Raw genomic sequence first — 22,896 nt, 5'->3', positions numbered from 1 at the left:
TGGTTTGGGGTTGAGGATAATGCTGACCTTGTAGAATGTATGTGGAAGTTTTCCTTCCTCTTCTTTTCTTGGAATAGTTTGAAGAGAATAGGTATTACCTCTTTTTTATGTGTTTGGTAGAATTCACCTGTGAATTCATCTGGTCCTGGACTTTTATTTTTTGATTACTGATTCAATTTCGTTACTCATAATTGGTCAGTTCAGTTTTTCTATTTCTTTCTGGTTCAGTTTTGAAAGACTGTATGTTTCTTAGAATCTGTCCATGTCTTCTAGGTTATCTAGTTTGTTGGCATATAATTTTTCATAGTCTTTTCTTATAAATCCTTGGTATTTCTGGGGTGTCAGTTGTTACTTCTCTCTCATTTCTGATTTTATTTACTTGGGCCGTTTCTTTTTTCATGATGAGACTGATTAAGATAGTCTGCCAATTTTGTTTATTTTTTCAAAGAACCAGATCTCAGTTTCATCTATCCTCTTCTGTTGTTTTTTTAAGTCTCTATGTCACTTATTTCTGGTCTGATCTTTATTATTTCCTTTTTCTTCTGCCCACCTTAAGGGCTTTCTTTTTCTAGTTCCTTTAGGTGTAAGGTTAGACTGTTTACTTGAGCTTTTTCTTATTTCTTGAGGTAGGCCTCTATTGCTATTTACTTACTTCTTTAAACTGCTTTTGCTGTGTCCCGAAGATTTTGGACTGTTATGTTTCCATTTTCACTTGTCTCATGTATTTTTTATTTCTTCTCTTATTGCTTCATTGACCCATTGGTTGTTTAATATCATGGTGTTTAGTTTCCACATATCTGTGTTTTTCTAGTTTTTTTTTTCTTGTGATTGATTTATAGTTTCATACCGTTGTGGCTGGAAAAGACGCATGGTTATGATTTCAATCTTCTTAAATTTATTGAGGCTTGTGGGGCACTTGGGTGGCTCAGTCAGTTAAGCATCCAACTCTTGATTTTGGCGCAGGTCATGATCTCAGGGTCCTGGGGTCAAGCCCCATGTTGGGCTCCATGCTCAGTGAGCGGGGGCATCTGCTTGAGGATTCTCTTCCTTTCCCTCTACCTCTCCCTCCCCCACACTCACGTGTGTGCTCTCTCTCTCTCAAATAAATAAATCTTCAAAAAAATTTATTGAGGCTCATTTTGTGGCCTAATATGTGATCTATTCAGGGGAATGTTCCCTGTGGACTTAAAAAGAATGTGTATTCTGTTGTTTTTGAATGGAATATCTGTGTCCATATGGTCCAATGTGTTATTCAAAGACATAGTTTCCTTACTGAATTTCTGTCTGGATGATTTATCCATTAATATAAGTAGAGTGGTAAAGTTCCCTACTATTATAGTATGACCATCAGTTTCCCTCTTTATGTCTGTTAATATTTGCTTTACATATTTAGGTGTTCCAGCTGTGGATTTTTCATGTATGGTCTTAATTATGTATTTAGGTGTTCCAGTGTTAGGTGCATAGATATTTACAACTGTTATAACCTCTTGTTGGATTGATCCCTTTATCATCACGTATGTATCCCTTCTTTGTCTCATTTTGGTCTTTGTTTTAAAATCCATTTTGTCTGATATAAGTATTGCTACCCTGGCTTTTTTTCACTTCCGTTTGCACGGTGAATGTTTTTCTATCCCTTCACTTTCAGTCTGTACATGTTTTTAGGTCTGAGGTATGTCTCTTGTAGGAAGCATACAGATGGGTCTTGTTTTTTTTAATCTATTCTGCCACCCTACGTCTTTTGATTGGAGCATTTAGGCCATTTACATTTAATTACTGATATATATGTACTTATTGCCATTTTTAAATAGTTTTCTGGTTGTTTTTGTAATTCTCCTTGTTCCTTTTTTTTTTTTTCTCTTTTGCTCTCTTTGTGACTGATGAGTTTCTACAGTGTTATGTTTGGTTTTGGGTTTGTTACCAGGAAGCTCATACACAACAACCTAAGGAAACAGCAGTCTATATTAATTTGATGGTCATTTATGTTCAAACACATTCTTAAAAAACAAAAAGAGAAAAAACATCTTTTTCCCCTTCTCTTCCCTTTTTACTCCCTTCTCCACCTTATCATATTTTACATCTTTTTATTCATAATTTTCTCATGTCTAATTACGGCCATATTTTACACTTGAAGAAGTTCCTTTAATATTTCTTGTAAGGCTTGTTTAGTGGTCATAAAATTCTTTATCTTTTGTTTGTCTAGGAAATTCTTTATCTCTGCTTCAAATCTGAATGATAACCTGCAGTGTTCTTTGTTGTAGAGGACTCCCTCTGGCCTGCAGTTTCTGCTGAAAAATCAGCTGATAGCTTTATAGGTTTTCCCTTGTATGTAACTTTTTGTTTCTCTCTTGCTGCTTTTAAGATTTTCTCTTTAACCTTTGACGTTTTAATTATTATGTGCCATGGTGTGGACCTCTGTGGGTTCATCTTGTTTGGAACTCTCTGTGCTTCCTGAACTTGGATGTCTAGGCATAATGCTTTTAATTTTTTTAATTCTTCTTAAGATTTTATTTATTTATTTGAGAGAATGAGCGAGAGAGAGAGAGAGAGAGCATGAGCAGGGGGACAGGGAGAAAAAGACTCCCTACTAAGCAGGGAGCCTGAAGCAGGGCTCAATCCCTGGGCTCATGACCTGAGCCAAAGGCAGAGGCTTAACCAACTGAGCCATCCAGGTGCCCCTATTTTTTTAAAATTTTTTATTTAAATTCAATTTAGTTAACATATACTGTATTATTTGTTTCAGGTGTAGAATTTAGTGATTCATCAGTTTAGGCATAATGCTAATTTAAAACAGTTGTAGCTATTTGTATTGGCAAAGGAAAGACAATGTTTCCTTCCCTAGGTTAGGCGCTCTTCTTAGGTGCTTCCACAGGGCCCTGCGTTCACTTACTGTGTCCCTCATCACACTGCTGGAATGGCTGCTCCTATACTGTCATTCCTACTTGAGTGTAACTTCTGTGAGGACAGAAACCACATTTATCTTGTTCATTATTTTGTTCCCAATAAAAATGGAAGTAATAATGGCACTTAATGCATGGCTTATTGTGAGAACTACATGAATTAATGCACATATAAATCTTAGAATCTAACACAGAGTAAGTGTGGAATAAATATTAGCTATTATTAACTACAGTGGCACCTATCATGCAAGAGACACATTAAATATCTGTTGTATGAATGAATGAATTTTGCCAACTGATTCTAGTTCTGAAATTGAGTGCTTCTTCACTCCTGAGCATTTGTGACAGCTAAGTATGGCTGTTATGCTCTCTCAAACCTTCACCAAGCCACCCAGGTCACTCACGGCTTCTCCCAGGTTGAGGTTTATAGACCCGTCTTTCACATCCTCCTTAACTCTTATCTCAAGATCCATTTCTGTAGTTTGTCATTACTTCTAAAACATTAAAAAGTAGCACTAATCCCAATTCTTTCCATCACCATAAGCAGCTAATTCATTATAATCATAACAGTAATTAGAATGTACTATGATTAAGCGATAGCAGCAAAACAGACTGCTCTCTGAATAAATACAGAGAATAAAGAAATTAAATAGAAAAACCATTTCAGAGTAGTAGACATTTGAGTTAGGTTGTAAGAATAAGTAAGCATTTTCTAAGTGAGAGAAGAGGGGGAAAGGGGCATTTCAGGTAGATACAGAGCCTCTGGGAGCTCAGGGACTGGAGGAGAGGTTGCATATGCGAACAAGGAATGAAGAGCCTGGAGAGGTAAAATTGGGGCCTGATTGTGAATGGTCCCCTATGTCATGTCAAGGGTCTAAACTTTCTACCTACAAGTACCAAGTAGCCAAAAAGATCTCTACACAGGGACATAACACTGGTGGGTAGACTGTACATGTAAAGGGAAACATTACGAGGCTTTGCCATTGCCCAGGCAAGAGATGCCAGTCCACTGCATGAGGAAGGCACAAAGCAGTGAGAACATGAAAGAGGCTCTGCATTCTGGAGACAAGAATGTCACGGGACCAAGATTCAAGATAGGTGGTATGAAAGAAGATCTACAGTAGCTGAACCAGATTCTCTAATTTATCCAACACTGATCAAATATTTACCGAGGCCCTATTATATTGGGATACAGCAGTGAATTAGAGAAAAAAGGTCTCTGCCCTTGGTGAGATAATTTTCTAGTTGGCAGACACCAATGAGTAAGAAAACTGTGATAGCTGTGAGGAAGGAAATAAACAGGGTAACTGATTTTAAAGAAAAAGGCTGAGTGCAATAAATATATAAGAGTATTGAGGGGAGACCTGAGGATATGTCCTTTCAGCTTAGGCCTGAAGAATGCAAATAAAAAACCATAATCAAAATGGTGAATGAAGACAGAATTTATAAGAGGAGTTTAAGATATCAATAAGAAACGAATTAAGAACCACACTTAAGAAGAGATCAAAGACCATTATAATCAGATAATCAGAAGTGACACCTGTAGAGGCTGCCTCTGAAGAAATCCAAGATGGCTTAACTATATAGACATTTTATCCCTTAAAGATCAAAACATTTGGAATATTCTACTTTAGTTCTTGGGTTGTTTATGTATATGCATATTATGTATATATAAGAAAGTGCAAGGGGAAAGAAAATTTTCATCACTTCACATACACAATCTCCTAAAAAACAGAAATTATGACTTTATTTTTATTTTTTTAGAGAGAAACAGAGAGAGAGCATGCACATGCAAGTGGGGAGGGGAGGGGCAAAAGGAGGGAGAGAGAAAATCTTAGGCAGGCTCCACACCCAGTGGGGCTCAATCTCACCACCCTGAGATCATGACCTGAGCCAAAATCAAGAGTTGGACACTTAACCAACTGAGCCACCCAGGTGTCCCCAGAAATTATGACTTTAAAGTCTATTTTACATGCTTTCTAATATGGAGTTCTTACTGCAATAATATGAACATACAATGTTTCACAAATCTCAATTATTTTTACTGTTCATTCATTTATGACTAATATTGTATTAGGAATTTCTTCTTTACTGGAATTTTTTTTTACCATTAGATTTTAAAATACAGAATTTTTAGTGGATACTGACATTGATATAGTAGTAACGTCAATATTGACAACATTGAGCTTTCCTCTAAAATCTACAACACTGAATTGCTTTCCTACAGAATCCATTTCAAGTTTAAAATATGATGTAAAATAGTATAAAATAGTATATAAAAACTTCATAGCAAATTTTACTGGGCATACACTTAAAATGTTTATCTGTATACTTTTTGCCTATACAACAAAACTTAGAAAAATGAGAATGAATAAAACAAAGATTTAGCCCCATAAACTGTACTTTTTGCAGAGAAGTTCATGACTGGAGGAGCTAAGCTTAGCTAAGTGCCCTGTCCTCCCTTTCTAAAGATAAGTGGACAGAAATCTAGCAAATGCTATGTGATGCAAGAAAGAAGTCACGTGAATAATGAAAGAAAATGGTTCATCAACCATAAAGGGGCTTTTAAAAAATGACCATTGTTAATATAAATATTATAAATATAAATTTAAATTGAGTTATTTGCTTGAAAAAAGTGTTCTTCCATCGAAAGATAGATTCTTTTTACACAGTATACTTCTCTGATACATCAAGTTTTTCTTTTTCTATTACAGTAAATATACCTCTACTGTGTAACAACGTATTAATGTAGAATTGGGGTGTGGAGTCAAGCACACTATACACTAATAACGAAGAGGTAATGGCGGTTGGAGCATGCTAGGAACATACTGGAATAAAATCAATGACTTCTACTAATCTTAAAATTATTTTCAGTCTTTGACATTTCTAGGACGTTCCTGTCTTGTCCCATCTCACAGCTTCATATTATTTCACACCTAAACTTAACATGATATCTTCCCCTCCTCCCACCCCTTTCCCATTTGTGTGCATGTGTGAGACAGACAGACAAGACACACACACACACACACACACTCTCTCTCTCTCTCTCTCTCTCTCTCATGAACCCTCTCCTCCCCCAGCTCCAAATTTTATTCTCTCTGGCTCCCACAAACTTCTTTACAATCCCGCTCAGAAGTCTAGACTAAAGTATACATCTACATTTCCCTTCAGGAACTCTCTTCAACTTTGTTCCAAAACAGTCTGCACTATGTGACTGTTCTTATAATTATAAGAAAACAGCAGTAACACATTCGAGCACCTTCACGGGGATGAAGACAGAAACACTGGCATCAGAAGTGCTGAGAGTTGACTTCTGTGTTAGCCCCTAATCTCTCTAAGCCTCAGTTTGCCAAGCTGCAAAGTAAGAGTCACAGGATTACTCACGAGGCTTAAATGGAGGAAGCAACAGAGGCCACTTTGTAGCTGTAGGAATATAATACAGGAAAGCAGTAGGGATTATAGTTTGAGGGACTGATAATTTCATTTATAATAGTAACACAGGGACTGATGATCAAACATTACCTAGACAGCACTGGAGTAAAGGACATTACCATTAATATAACTTCCTTTTTTCCAATAAAAAGCTTACATTTGAAACTGCCAAGCTAAATTCTCCACTCTCCAGCAGCCACTCTCACTAACCACATTTGCTGGTAGGGTTTGGGTGGTGGCAGGTTACTGGCAGTAGGGCACAGGCTGTCTCTTCTTTCATACAACTTGATGCACTAAATGGATTGCTTAGCCAGTCTCTCCATCTATAATTATGTACAAGGATATCATATTGCTTGTAAGACACCGTAATATGTACTTATTTTCAAGGATATCAAATTGCCTTTGAGACACAGTAACAGGAGGCCCATCCGAAACTTCTCTATCATTCACAGAATAACCTTAATGGATCTCATTCATTGTTTAAGAAGGAAATTATCACATCATGAAAAGATCAGAATGAAAATGAATTTGCTTTCTAAATAAACAGATGATGAACTACAGGGCCCTGTGCTTTGTAAAGTAAGCCAGGTCTAATAAACATAATTACTACGTCATAGAAGAACTGTAACACTTGGGAACAGATCACGGGTTTTACTTATATTTTAATAAATTGCCAATTGAGTACATAAGAAATTTAACATGAAGCACTTTGGTCTATGAAATCAGGAACATTATCAGCAACTGAGTTCAAATGTTTTGATACTAAGATTTTACCCTAATTTTATACACACACACACACACACACACACACACATGCAGATACAAGGTAGTGTGAAACATCACTGATGATCAGATAATAAACTTGTTAAATCAGAGGCTATCACTTCGAAAATTCCACTTGATATATATCAACTCACAGGTACAGAAGAAATGCTTTTTGATTCTTAAAATGCATAGGCATACCTCAGAAATATTGTGGGTTTGGTTCCAGGCCACCGCAATAAAGCAAATATCATAATGTGAGTCACATGAGTATTTTTGCTTTCCCAGTACATATAAAAGTTATGTTTATACTATATTCCAGTCTATCAAGTATGCAATAGCATTATATCTAGAAAAACAATGGACAGACCTTAATTAAAAAATACTTTATTGCTAAAAAATGCTAAACATCATCTGAACTTTCAGCAAGTCATAATCTTTTTGTTGGTAGAGGGCCTTTCCCTCAATGTTGATGGCTGCTGACTGATCAGGGTGGTGGCTGCGGCAATTTCTTAAAATAAGACAACACTGGAGTGTGCTGCATCAAGTGATTCTCCCTTTTGCAATTTCTCTGTAGTATGTGATGATGTCTGATAGCATTTTACCCACAGTAGAACTTCTTTCCAAATTGGAGTCACTCCTCTCAAACCCTGCCACTGTTTTACCAACTAAGTTTATGTAAAACTCTAAATCCTTTGTTGTCGTTTCAACGATATTCACAGCATCTTCCCCAGGCATAGGTTCCAGCCCAACAAAACCACTTTCTGATATTATAATAGTGTTGTATGGTGACAGATGGTAGGTACACTTGTGGTAAGCATAGCATAACATATAGAGATGTTGAATCACTATGTTGTACACCTGAAACTAATGTAACATTGTGTGCTGACTACACTCAAATAAAGCAATTTTTTTTTACAAACCACATCCTTCGCTTATCCATAAGAAGTAACTCTTCCCCCATTAGTTTTATTACAGTGAGATTACAGCAATTCAGTCACATTTTCAGGGCTCCACTTCTAATTCTTTTGCTATTCCTACCACATCTGTAGTTACCACCTCCACTGAAGTCTGGAACCCCTCAAAGTCATCCATGAGGGTTGGAATGAACTTCTTCCAAACTATGCTAATGTTGATGTTTTGACCTCTTCCCATGAATGCTTTTAATGGCATCTAGAATGGTGAATCCTTTCTAGAAGGTTTTCAACTGATTCTGTCCAGATCTATCAGAGACATCACTATCTATTGTAGCTAGAGCCTTATGAAATATATTTTCTCAAATAGTAAGACTTGAAAGTTGAAATTATTCCATGATCCATGAGCTGAATAGATGTTGTGTTAGCAGGCATGAAAACAACATTAATCTCACTGGACATCTCCATCAGAGCTTTTGGGTAGCCAGTCAGTACACAATAACAATTTGAAAGGAATCTTTTTCTTTCTTTCTTTTCTTTTTTTTTAATAGGTCTCAACCGTGGGCTTAAAATATTTCGTCAACACATCTGTGGTAAACAGATGTGCTGTCGTTCAGGCTTTGCTGTTCCATTTATAAAGCACAGGCAGAGTAGACTTAGCATAATTCTTATGGGCCCTAGGATTTTCACATGGTAAGTGAGCACTGGTTTTAATTTAAAGTCATCAGCCGCATTAGCAATGAACCAGAGAGGCAGTTTGTCCTTTGAAGCCAGGCACTGATTTCTCTTCTCTAGCTATGAAAGTTCTAGATGGCATCTTCTTCCAAAAGAAGAAGTATCTTAGCTAGACCTCGTAGATAACTTGCTGCAGCTACACCAGCACTTGCTGCTTCGACTTGTACTTTTATGTTACGGAGACGGCTTCTTTCCTTAAACTTCATGAACCAACCTCTGCTTGTTTTAAACTGTTCTTCTGCATCCTCTTCCCCTCTTTCAGCTTCAAAGAACTGAAGAGAGTTAGGGCCTGGCTCTAGATTAGGCTTTGGCTGAAGGGAATGTCGTGACTGGTTGGATCTATCCAGACCACTAACACTTTCCCCATATCAGCATTTGCTTTCTTAATTCATGTATTCACTGGAGTAGCATTTTAACTTCCTTTAAGAACTTTCCCTTTACATTCACAACTTGCCTAACTGATGCAAGAGACCTAGCCTTCAGCCTATCTCAGCTTTTGATTTGCCTTCTTCACAAAGCTTAATTATTTCTAGCTTTTGATTTAAAGTGAGAGACGTGCAACTCTTCCTTTCACTTGAACACTTACAGGTCTTTGTAGGGTTATTTATTGGCCTGATGTCAATATTGTTTTGTCTCAGGGAACAGGGATGCTCAAGGAGAGGGAGAGAGATGGGAACAGCCAGTCAGGGGAGTAGTCAGAATACACATTTATCAATTAAGTTTGCTATCTTATCTGGGAAGTTTGTGGTGCCCCAAAACAATTACTATAATAACATTAAAGATCACTCATCACAAATCACCATCACAAATATTACAAGAATGAAAAAGTCTGAAATACTGCAAGAATTACTAAAATGTGACAGCGACACGAAGTGAGCAAATACTGTTGGAAAAATGTCATTGATAGACTTGCTTGACACAGAGTTGCCACAAACCTTTAATTTCTAAAAAAAACAAAACAAAATAAAACAAGAAAACCCCACAGTATCTGTGAAATGCCGTGAGGTATGCCTGTATAAAGTATTTTAAGACCTTTAGAAAAAATATCAAATTAACAGGGCATTTTAGTAAGAGTGTGAATTTAGTGCTCTTGAGAAAAGGTAAAAATGACTGTCATACATAACATGAACGTGTACGAAAATATTCATAATTTCAAGAAAGCAGCATACATTGCAGAGGGAAAAAAAATTCATTTGACCATGATAAGACTACCTCTAAAACCTCAGTGTTGACAAACAATTTATGTAACATAAAATCTGTAATTAAATGGTACAGAATGTTAAGTGTCAGGATTTCCCCATATTTTATAGCTTGCCTTATCAATACTGTTAAATGAGTTTTTATGTTAAATTTAAAGAATATCAAGAGCATTCAAAGACCTACTATGTCCCCATAAAAGTTCTCAGTTTTACTAAAAATATTTTAGCCAAATGTTTCTAAGAATCACAAATGCTTTCAAAACTGACTTCTTTCAACCAGACAAAAACCTCTGAAGTTCTGGAAAAACAAAGATATGAGGTATAAGTTATTTCAATTCAACAAATATTTCTGGACTGTTTCCTATGTGCATATACTACATTAAGAGTCGTAACATAAAGACGATTGAAAACACACTCGTTTATCTCCAGAAGTACCTGGTCCAGCTGTGGAGGGAATAAAAAGCACGAAGACATAAGCAAATAACTACCACAGAGTATAAGAAGTGCAAGACTGAAGGATGAACTAGATAGAGAGGAACTGGAGGATATAAAACTCCGCTGGGTCGGAGGGAGGTCTGAATATTGCACAAAGGAGGCAATACGTGAGCTGGGTTTACATGGATAAATAGGAGTTCACCTAGCAGACAATGGGAGAAGAGAATTCCAGGCAGAAAGGAGAGGATGTGCAAGGGTCACAGACCTACGACAGCATGATGTATTCAGAAACCATGAGTAATTTTGAGTGGACAGTGTAAAATGCAAAGAAGATAGTGCTGAAAAGAACAATACAAACGTAAGTAGGGGAAATATAATGAAGGGCCCTGTGTGCAACAAAATGGGGAGCCATATTAATCGGGGAAGCAACACGGTTCTTTTGAGTTGCCAGGTGTCTCATGGTCAGGTGAAATGAGCCAAACCAAAAGTACCTGCACAGTGAGAACAAGAGGCCAAAAAGGATGTTCTGCTTCTCTGTTCCACTTATTTCCCCACAGAATGACACCCCACAGGTGACATGCAGGCAGGTGGGGGAAATCCTCTCATTGCCGAGGAGTAGTGGACAAAACGTTCCTGCCATTTTATGCACCTGAGGGCTGGTGGGAGGGAAAGAAGGAAGGATAGAAAGAGAAAGTTCTGACTCAGAGGGGAGGAAAGCTCGTCAGTCAAGGCCCTGGTGAAGGCACCTGGGCTAGGGATGCAGATGTGTGGGTGAGCATGGCTGGCCCAGAGGGGAGCTCAGTGTCTTTGCCATTCCCTCCAGAAAACCAGGGTGCAGAACCCTGGCTGTGTACCAAGTCAAATGTGGGAGGGCAGCTTCCCCTAGCCTATGAAAACTAGCCTATGGTCACACATAGGTATGGGACTGGGCTGGACTCCTCAGATCAGACCTGTGATCTACAAGAATCATTTATGGACAATGTGAAAAATGAAATTGATGAAGAGGATTCACAGTGACAAGGGGACTGGTGGGAGGCTAGTATAACAATCCAGGTTGGACATGTGACCTGAACTCCTGGGAAAGTGACTGAACCTAGTCCACCCAGGAAAGGAAGTACATCCAGGAAGGGCTGATAAACTGGGAGAAAAATGGGGGGGTCAAGAGACTGGAAGATGGGCTCAGGTGGCAGTGAGTGTTAGAGCTTGCCCAGGGCAGTAGGAAGGGGGAATGAGAGCCCAGGATTTCCAAGGTGGAATAATCGCAGGTGGTCACATGGCCAGAAGTGTGCTTAGGTAAGCAGAGCAGTGAAATAGAGGGGAAGTCAAGGATACAGAGCTATGGTTTCTTTTTATCAAAGAAATCACACAATTTGGTGGCAAATGACAGTGGGCAGGCAACTAAAGAATCGTTGAACACTACATCAAAAACTAATGATGTACTATATGCTGCTAATTGAACATAATAATAAAAAATAAATTAATTTTAAAAATAAATAAAGTTAAGCATTTAATTGAAAAAAAAAAGAAAACTTGGAGATATACACTTAAATATATATTATACATTTTAATTATATTTTTAAATATATCTATTTTTTCCTTTATAGAAAATCAGATGATGTGTATTAAGAGAACAATTTTCTATTCTGCCTAAAGGTTTGGAACTGTATGTGTCAGAAACAAAGTCGACCAATAAACTCTATACCAAATTGCTGGAGAAAAAAAAGTAACAGAAGCGGACAGCACGAGATTTCTGTACAAGAAGAGCAGTTGTTTGGAAGCGGCAGAGGAGAGAGAGAATATTACCAACCCACCACAGTGCACAGATAGGAAGATATGCCAGAGAGAGAGCAGCTTCCCATGAGAGGGAAGCACCAGAAAGCACTACCCTCAGGGAAGTGAGCATCCTGAGAAGAGTCTGAGGGCACTGAGGAGTCCTCTCTAAAAACGGAGCAAGTTCCAGAGAAAAAAATGGAAAGTAAGGAAACAGAGCAGGAGAGGAGAAAACAGGACAGAACCAGTATCTACAAAGAGCTAAATCTGGGGTGGTGCCAGAGGATGACGTGATGAGATGGGGCTGGAATGGCCTCAGGGGCCCCAGCCTCGGTCAGCGCCTGGCCAGTCTCTGTGGACACTGCCACACAGCCACCAGCCACTGTTGTTTACTCTGCTTGTGAGATTTTTATTTAAATAAACTTTGAAAACATTTAAATTTCTTTCTTGGAATGTGTTTGACAAAGCTCTAATCAAGAGCAAAAAAAAATTTTTTTTAGCTCACTGGAATAAAGTAGAAAAAAATACTTATTAATACAATTCTTTAAGCTCAGAACTGGCTCCTGAGAATGCGTGACAGTGCATCAACCCCACAGGACTATACTTACACCCTAAAAATAATGCTTGTTTCTCTGGAGAAGGCAATCTCAAACCTAACAAGCTGGGGAAGACAATTACAAGCTTAAAAAGTAATCTTTTCTACTATTTACTAAACCTTCTTTGAGGTTGTACTTTCGGATGTTTACTCTGAAGCATTTAATCAGATCTTACAACCTCTCGTTCTATCCAAGAGGAAAAGCTTGTCCATGATGTATTTACAATTATTCTCCAAATAACACTTAGTTCACTCTTTTCCACCCTTTGAAGACCTTCCTCTCGGTCTAACTCTATAAAATCCTAAAAAAAAAAACCACATAGCTTTTCATTGGCCTATAACAAAAAGACAGACTATGAGCAGTATCCAGGCTAGGACAGAAAAGGAATGCTTAGAGCTCTTATTCATATGTATGAAATGGATTTATTAAGGGTGATCTGGATGACACATCTGTCACTTACTACCAGAGCTAATTAGTCTTATTAGGCTAGTATAGGTTAATATTTTCCTTCCACTCTTACACACCCCACTGTATCCCTCCCCAAACTGTGTCATCATAAGTTTTAAACTAGTGCTTCAGATAAACTCTGTACTTTAGTCATAAAAGAAATGATACCCACCACCTATCATGTACTGAGCTCTTACTGTGTGCCAGATGCTGTGCTGCTGTATATAGATCTCATGAATCTTCACAACCATCTGTGTGATATACAATATGGTGATTCAACTTGTAAATAAATTAGAGTGATTCTCTTTGGACTCTACACATAACAGTTTAACTCACAGACACTGATGAAGAATAATGAAAGAAAGTAGCTAAAATGAGATTGTCAACTATATGAGTATTAATTCCAATCATCTCCATTAAATATTTAACCAAATCCACTATAAAATAAATTATCAAATATGTAGCCTCCTTCCTAAGTCCTTATCCCTTCCTGTATATCTTTAAAGATAGAAAGAGTGGCAGAAAGATGGTGAAAAGCAAGTCATATGGAAAACTGATTGAACTAATTCAGTAGCATTTTATTTCTCATTTGTAAGGAAGCTTTATAAAATGGATTCACACACTTTCATTTAAACAACAGATTTAAAAAATTAAGAACAAATTTAATTTTAAACAAAATCAGAAATGAAAGAGGAGAAATAACAACTGAAACCATAGAAATACAAAGGATAAGAGAATATTACCAAAAATTATACACCAACAAACTGTACAATCTAAAAGGAATGGATAAATTCCTAGAAACATACAACCTCCCAAAATCGAATTAGGAAGACAGAAAATTTGAGCAGATGAATTACCAGAAATGAAATTAAGTAGGTTATCAAAAAAGTCCCAGCGAACAAAAGCCCAGGACCAGACAGCTTCATAGGTAAATACTACCAAACATGTAAAGAAGAGTTAATATCTATTCCCCTCAAACTATTCCAAAAAAATAGAAGAAGGAAAGCTTCCAAATTCATTCTATGAGGCCAGCATTACCCTGATACCAAAACCAGATAAAGACACTACAAAAAAAGAGAACTACAAGTCAATACCTCTGATGAACATAGATGCAAAAATCCTCAACAAATACTAGGAAACAGAATCCAACAATACAGTAAAAAAGTCATTCACCACAATCAAGTGGGATTTATTCCTTGGAATCAAAAGTGGTTCAACATTCACAAATCAACAAGTTCTGGATAAAAACCATATGATCATTTCAACAGATGCAGAAAAAGCATCTAACAAAGCACAACATCCATTCATGATAAAAATCCTCAATGAGGTAGATTTAGAGGGAAAACAACTCAACATGATAAAGGCCATATATGAAAAACCCACAGCTAATATCATAATTAAATGCTGAAAAACTGAGAGCTTTTCCCTTAAGATCAGGAACAACACAAGCATGTCTGCTCTCACCACTCTCATTCAACATAGTCCTAGAAGTCCTAGCCATAGCAATCTCACAAGAAAAAGGAATAAAAGGCATCAAAATTAGTAAGGAAGAAGTAAGACTTTCACTGTTTGCAAATGACATGACATTATATATAGAAAACCCTAAAGATTCCACTCAAAACTACTAGAACTGATAAATGAATTCAGTAAGGTCACAGGATACAAAATCAATGTACAGAAATTGCTGCATTTCTATACACTAAAAATGAAGCAGCAGAAAGAGAAATTAAGAAGACAATCCACCTGCCAAAAAGAAAAGAAAATCAAACCTGCTTACAATGGCACCAAAAATAATAAAATACCTAAGAATAAACAAAGAAGAAGGTGAAAGATCTATAGTCTGAAAACTGATGAAAGAAACTGAATATGACACAAACAAATAGAAAGATATTCCATGCTCATGGATTGGAAGAACAAATATTTTTAAATGTCCATATTACCCAAAGCAATCTATAGATTTAATGCAATTTCTATGAAAATACCAACAGCACTTTTCACAGAACTAGAGCAAACAATCCTAAAACTTATATGGAACCACAAAAGACCTCCAACAGCCAAAGCAATCTTGAAAAAGAAGAACAAAACTGGAAGTATTACAATTGTAGATATCAAGATATACTATTGAGCTACAGTAATCAAAACGTTACAGAACTGGCACAGACACTGATAAAAATACACAGATGAAGAGAACAGAATAGAAAACCCAGAAATAAACCCATGATTATATGGTCAATTAATCTTTGGCAAGGAGACAAGACTATGCAATGGGAAAAAGACAGTCTCTTCAACAAATGCTATCGGAGAAACTGCACAGCTACGTGCAAAAGAATGAGACTGGACCACTGTCTTTCACCATTTATACAAATAAACTCAAAATGGATTAAAGACCTAAATGTGAAACTGAAACCATAAAAATCCTAGAAGAGAGCACAGGCAGTAATTTCTCTGACATCGGCCATAACAAAATTTTTGTAGCTATGTCTCTCGAGGCAAGAGAAACGAGCAAAAATAAATAATTGGGATTATATCAAAATAAAAAGCTTCTGCAAAGCAAAGGGAACAATCAACTAAAAGACAACCTAACAAATGGAAGAAGATATTTGCAAATCACATATCCAATAAAGAGTTAGAATTCAAAATATATAAACAACTTATACAACTCAACATGGGGGAAAAAAAAACAAATAATCCAATTAAAAAATGGGCAGAAGACATGAATAGACATTTCTCCAAAGCAGACATCCAGATGGCCAATAGACACATGAAAAGATGCTTAACATCAGTCATCATCAGGGACATATAAATCAAACCCACAACGAGATATCATCTTACACCTGTCAGAATAGCTAAAATCAAAAACACAAGAAATAACAAGTGTTGGCAAGGACATGGAGAAAAAGGCGCCCTTGTACACTGTTGGTGGGAATGCAAACTGGTGCAGCCACTGTGGAAGACAGTATGGAGTTGCCTCAAAAAATTAAAAATAGAATTACCATATGATCCAGTAATTCCACTACTGGGTATTAACCCCCCAAAAAAGAAAACACCAATTCAAAAAGATACATGCACCCCTAGGTTTACTGGAACATTATTTACAATAGCCAAATTATAGAAGCAGCCCAAGTGCCCATCGATAGATGAGTGGATAAAGATGATGTGGTACAGATATATAATGAAGTATTACTCAGCCATACAAAAGAATGAGATCTTGCCGTTTGCAACAACATGGATGGATCTAGAGGGTATAATGCTAAGCCAAATAAGTCAGAGAAAGACAAATACCATATGATTTCACTCTTATGTAGAATTTTAAAAACAAAACAAATGAACAAATGAAAAAGAGACAAACAAACAAAGAGACTCTTAACTATAGAGAACAAACTGATAATTGCCAGAGGGGATGTGGGTGGGAGGATGGGTGAAAGAGGTGAAGGAGATTAACTACACTTAGGGTGAGCACTAGGTGAGTAACGTATAGAATTGTTCAATCATTACATTGTATATATGTCAACTATACTGCAATTTAAAAAAAAAAGATTTAATTTTGCCTAAGTTGATTCTTTCCTAAATAATTTTCAGCACTCATTATAAGGATGGTAATAAATATTTTAAATATTATGATGGACAGTGTTGAAAATTCAGGTTAATCTTTCACAATGTCTATAAATTTTAAAAAGCAGTACTTACCTCCTTTGCACTTTTAATTTTAGTCAGAAATGTATGCAGCTCCATTGTTTCTGCAAACAGTGCACGACATACTGCCTGATAATGATTTGGTGCCTCTGATTCAGCTGGAAGATGAGCAGCACATAACTACAGAAGAGGAAAGTAAAATAATAATGCTCATTTATTATTTTGGGGTTTTGGTACCTTAAAAACAGACATATATTCATATTTTCATATCAGACAGCAAGGCAATTCCCATCATCCAAAGTCTAATGCATCACAAACCATCAGTAAAATCTACACAATTATATGGGAAAAGTGCTCTACTAGCAAACATCCAACAGCACAGATGAACCTTATAAAATTTGTTAGCTCCTATTTGAAAATGATAGGACATATATAAAAGTTTTGGTTGCAAGCAGGAAGTGAACTACCATTTACTATTAATCATAACACAGGTGTTTTAATAGCTATCATTTATTTTTTACCATGCCAGGCACTTGTATTTGACATGTCATATACACAGCATAATGGCATTTACTCTTCAGTGTAACCCTGAATTATCTCCCTTTTATAGCAAAGGAAACTGAGGCTAAGAGGACTCAAATGACTTGTCCACAGTAAGAAAGCTGACGTGAGGGAGAAGAATTAAACACAGTCTTATAGGATTCTAAAGCCCAGGCTCATTCCAATACGTGCTGAACTGTGTAACGCAGTAAAAAGACAGGGGCCCCTGGGTGGCTCAGCCAGTTAAGCGTCTGTCTTTGGCTCAGGTTGTGATCCTGGAGTCCCAGAATAGAGTCCTGTGTCAAGCTCCCTGCTCAGCCGGCAGTCTGCTACTCTCTCTCCCCCCTCCCCCCGCTGCTAGTGCTCTCTCTCTCTTGATCACTCTCTCTTTCTCTCAGATAAATAAATAAAATCTTAAAAAAAAACAACTATCAGAATGATAGGTGGACCACTGGGAAGATGCTGCATCAGTAAATGGAGAGTGGAATCAAGAGGGCAGAGGGCAGAATAATTCCACCGGTGGTAGCTCCAGTCCCAATGTCCTTTACTGTACATGGTCCACAACCCCCAAAACTACTGGTCGGTAAAAGGTGCAATTTAGATTATACACAACAATTTAGAAAAATCAAACACCATTTAATTTATTAGATTGGAAAAACACCCTCTCCTGAGTCTAGTGCATGGGAATAATTTTACTCTCGTAAAGTAATAATTTTGTATCCACACACTACAGTTATGTTTTAAGGTACTTCATTTGCTTTAAAAAGCTGTGAGTTCTCCCTTAATTCTTTACTATCATTCAGTAAATTTGATATTAATTCAATTACTAAAAATATACATTTTATTATATTTTAATAATAAAATATATCTTTGTAGATTATCCTTCACAATGTGGCTTTTTAAATTTGTAATAAGTATCATACACAGTTTACTAGATAGATTACTAACTTTAATAAAGTATATTCTTCTCAAGAAAAGTATCTTGGGTTTCAGTAAGAAATTTTCTCCACAGTACCCAAAACAAGGCTAAGAACTGATTTATCAGAAAGCATGAAAAGCAAAAATCTCACAAGCTATACAATGGAATATTATTCAACCATAAAAAAGAATGAAATCTTGTATTAGCAACGACATGGATGGAGCTACAGAATATTAGGCTAAGCATTACATCGGAAACCGGGGATGTACTGTATGGTGACTAACATAATAAAATAAAAAATCATTATAAAAAAAAAAGAATATTAGGCTAAGCAAAGTAAGTTGGTCAGAGAAAGACAAATGCCATATGACTTCACTCATATGTGGAATTTAAGAAACAAAACAAACAAGGGCGCCTGGGTGGCTCAGTAGGTTAAGTATCTGCCTTCAGCTCAGGTCATGATCTCAGGGTCTAGGGATGGAGCCACATGTTCGTTCCCTGTTCAGTGGGGAGTCTGCTTCTCCTTCTCCCTCTGCCTCCCTGCTCATGCTCTCTCTCTGTCTTGCTCTCTCTCTCAAGTAAATAAATATTTTTAAAAAAATTATCGTTTCCAAGATAATGAAAAGCAACTACTAAGAGTTTCATCTTTATCTAACTAATCCCATAATTTTACATTATAATTACATGATGTATAATACGGCAGAATACTTTTTTACTATAATTCCTGGTAAAAAATATATTTTATACAAGACTCAAATATATGCAAACAATCTATGTTTTATACACAACAATTTCACAAAACAAAACGTACACATTGGATTGATTTCATGATCCACTAATAACTTGTGACCTGCAAGTTGAAAAACACTGGTGACAAACCATGAGAGACTCTGGACTCCGGGAAACGAACTGAGGGTTACAGAAGGGAGGGGGGTGGGGGGATGGGGTGACTGGGTACTAAGGAGGGCATGTGTTGGGTTGAGCACTGGGTGTTATACACAATAATGAATTGTTGAACACTACAACAAAAACTTATGTTGTACTATATGTTGGCTAACTGAACATAATGAAAAAAATAAAATCTTTTAAAAAATTATAAAAGAAAAACACTGGTATAAAGGTAATAACTAGGTCTAAAAATGTATTTAAAAATGCATAGCACATAATCCTGTACATACATAAAATCCAAAGGAATCCACAAAGAACTATCAGAGCTAATGAGCAATTTCAGCAAAGCTGTGGGATACAGGATCAACACACACAAAAAGGTGTATTTCTGTATCAATGAACAATTGGAAAATGAAATTAAGAAATCAATTCCAGGGGCGCCTGGGTGGCACAGCGGTTAAGCGTCTGCCTTCGGCTCAGGGCGTGATCCCGGCGTTACGGGATCGAGTCCCACATCAGGCTCCTCCGCTAGGAGCCTGCTTCTTCCTCTCCCACTCCCCGTGCTTGTGTTCCCTCTCTCGCTGGCTGTCTCTATCTCTGTCGAATAAATAAAATCTTAAAAAAAAAAAGAAATCAGTTTCATTTATGAAAGTATTTAAAAATGATTAAGCAACAAATTTAACCAAGGAGGTGCAAGATACATATACTGAAAACTGTAAAACATTGCTGAAAAACCCAAATAAATGGAAAGACATCCCATATTCATGGGTTGGAAGGCTTAATACTGTTAAAATGGTAATACTTCACAAAGTGATCTACACGTTGAATCCAATCCCTAATACCAGTGAATTTTTTTTTTTTTTTTGAAGAAACAGAAAAGCTGATCCTAAAATTCATATGGTACTGCAAGGGGACTCAAATAGCCAAAACAACCTAGAAAAGAACAAAGTTGGAAGACTTATAGATTGAATTTCAAAACTTACTATAAAGTTACTGTAATCAAATCAATGTGGTATATAAGGAAAGACCTATAAGTCAATGGAACAGAACTGAGAGTTCAGAAATAAACCCATATATTTTTGGTTGATTAATTTTGACAAAAGTGCCCAGACCATTTAATGAGAAAAGAACAGTCTCTTCAACAAATGATGCTAAGAAAACTGGATATCCGCATGCAGAAAAACGAAGTTCACCGCTAACTCATACTATATAAATAAAAATTAACTCAAAATGGATCAGAGACCTAAATATAACAGCCCAAAGTATAAAACGCTCAGAGGAAAACATAGGGATAAACCTTCTTGTTCATGGATTTGGTAATGATTTTTTAGATATGATACCAAAGCATAACCAATAACAAAATGGATAAATTAGACTTCAGCAAAGTTAAAAGTTTCTGTACATCAAGGGACATTTTCAAGAGAGTTAAAAGGCCCACATAATAATGGGAGAAAATATTTGCAAATCAGATATCTGATAAGGGTCTACTATTCAGAACATAAAGGAACCTTTTTTTTTTTTTTTAAGATTATTTATNTGAGAGGGAAAGAGAGTGGGGACATAGGGGAGAAGGCAAGAGAGAATCCCAATCCCAAGCAGGCTCCACACCCAGTGCCAAGCCCAACATGGGGCTCCATCTCACAACCCTGAGATCATGATGTGGGCTGAAACCAAGAGTCAGATGCTTAACTGACTGAGCCACCCAGACACTCCTATAAAGAACTATAAACACAACAAAAAGACAACGCAATTTAAAAATTGATTTAAACAGATATTTTTCCAAAGAAAATATACAACTGACCAAAAAGCACGTAAAAAGATGCTCAGCACCATGAGTCATTAGAGAAATGCAAGTCAAAACCACAATGAGGTACCACTCAGACCTAGTAGGATGGCTACAAAAACCAAAACCAAAAAATGGAAAATAAATGTTGATGGGAATGTGGAGATATCGGAACCCTGTGTATTGCTGGTAGAAATGTAAAATTGTACAGCCACTGTGAAAACCAGTTTGGTGATTTATCAGAAAGTTACCATGTGAGCCAGCAGCTCCACCCTTAGGGGGAACATCATTAACCTTGAACAACAGGGGTTTGAACTGCTCAGGTCTATGCACACGCAGATTTTTAAAATACAAATACAGTACGGTACTGTATTGTATTTGTAAATGTATTTTCTCTTCCATATGATTTTCTTAGTAGCATTTTTTCTAGCTTATTTTATTGTAAGAAGGCAGTATATAATACATATACAAACTATGTATTAACTGTTTGTGTTATCAATAAGGCTTCTGGTCAACACTTGGCTTGCTTAGCAGTCAAGTTTTTGGGGAATCAAAAGCTGCATGCAAATTTTCAGCTGTGCAGGGGGTCAATGTCCCTAACTTCTGCTCTGTTCAAGGGTCAACTGTTTATCAAAAAGAATAGAAAGCCAGTGTTCAAACAAAAGCTTGTATATCAATGTTCATACCAGCAACTATTCATAGTAGCCAAAGGTGGGAACAATTCAAATGTTCTGAACTGATATGTGGAAAAACAAAATGTGGTATATACATACAGTGAAATCTTATTCATTCGGAAAAAAGCACTGACACACATTATAACACGGATGAACCTTAACCCCATTATGCTAAGTAAAAGCAGCCAGACACAAAAGATCATATATTGTATGATTCCATTTATATGAAATTCCCAGAACACACAAATCCACAAAGTCAGAAAGCTGATTAGTGGTTGCCAGGGGCTGCAAGACAAGGGATAAGAAGTGATGAGTATGGGGTTTCCATTTGAGGTGATAAAAAGGCTCCGGTACTAGCTAATGGGTATGGTTGAACAATATTGTGAATGTACTTAAATGCCACTAAATTGTACACTTTAAAATAATTTACGTGATAAGTTGCATGTATATTTTACCACAATTTAAAATGTTGTAAAAATGTAACAAAGGATAATGAAATTTCACAAAGTCTCCATTGAGCCAGAGGGAGAAATAGTCCCACAGAGGAGAAATAATCCAAGTGGTTATTTCAGTGTCCACGAACTGCTTGACTTTTATTTTGTTCTTTGTTCCTAAATGCATCATTTCATTTAATCCTTACAACAATCCAACTGATAGATATGGAAACTGAGATTTAGAATAGCTCAGTAATTTACCCAAATCACACAGCTAGGCAGCAGAACTGGAGTCAAACCCAAGCAGTGTACCTCTAGAAGCCAAGTTCTTAAGCACTCTACTTTAGAATGAATGTATATTACTTTTATATTAAAGAAAATCATATTTTAAAGTAGTTAAGCATACAGCATGGCATACAGTAAGCATACAACAAAACCATCTTTTACAGTTACCAAAAAAAAAAAGGGGGGGTGGACAATATGGGGGAAGAGGAACATAATTAACGGAGTAGGTTCTGTCTCCTATCTATCAACACGAGGTTATATGACCTGGGACAATTTATTTGATGTTGCTGGATTTCAGTTTATTTCACGAGAGGACTGGACTGTTATCTCTTACTTAACCTACCTGCCATTGTTCTATGAATAGATTTTTAAGTTTAACTTTAAATACCACCTAAAGGCTGATGACTCCCCATCTCCTACTCTAGGCCCCTCCTGATACTTGCTTATCAGAAAAAGAGCTATTTTACTTTTATTATTATTTTTTAAATATTTTATTTATTTATTTATTTGAGAGAGCACATGCAAGAGAGAAAGCACAATTCGGGGGGGGGGG

The 22,896-nt window shown here is 36.7% G+C and overlaps 1 protein-coding gene across 2 annotated transcripts in view; it reads right to left on the bottom strand.

Annotated features, from left to right (window-relative positions):
• Positions 1-22,896, bottom strand: part of SPIRE1 (spire type actin nucleation factor 1) — a 206,452-nt gene that overhangs the window by 88,488 nt on the left and 95,068 nt on the right. For both annotated transcript variants that reach the window (XM_040619622.1, XM_040619623.1), the window contains exon 4: positions 16,875-17,000. In XM_040619622.1, coding sequence (XP_040475556.1) covers positions 16,875-17,000 — 126 coding nt within the window. The remainder of the gene's footprint in view (positions 1-16,874; positions 17,001-22,896) is intronic.

This window comes from Ursus maritimus, unplaced genomic scaffold (assembly GCF_017311325.1).
Source record: "Ursus maritimus isolate PB19 unplaced genomic scaffold, ASM1731132v1 scaffold_33, whole genome shotgun sequence".
Classification (NCBI taxonomy): domain Eukaryota; kingdom Metazoa; phylum Chordata; class Mammalia; order Carnivora; family Ursidae; genus Ursus; species Ursus maritimus.
This window is presented reverse-complemented; position numbering and strand designations above follow the sequence as displayed.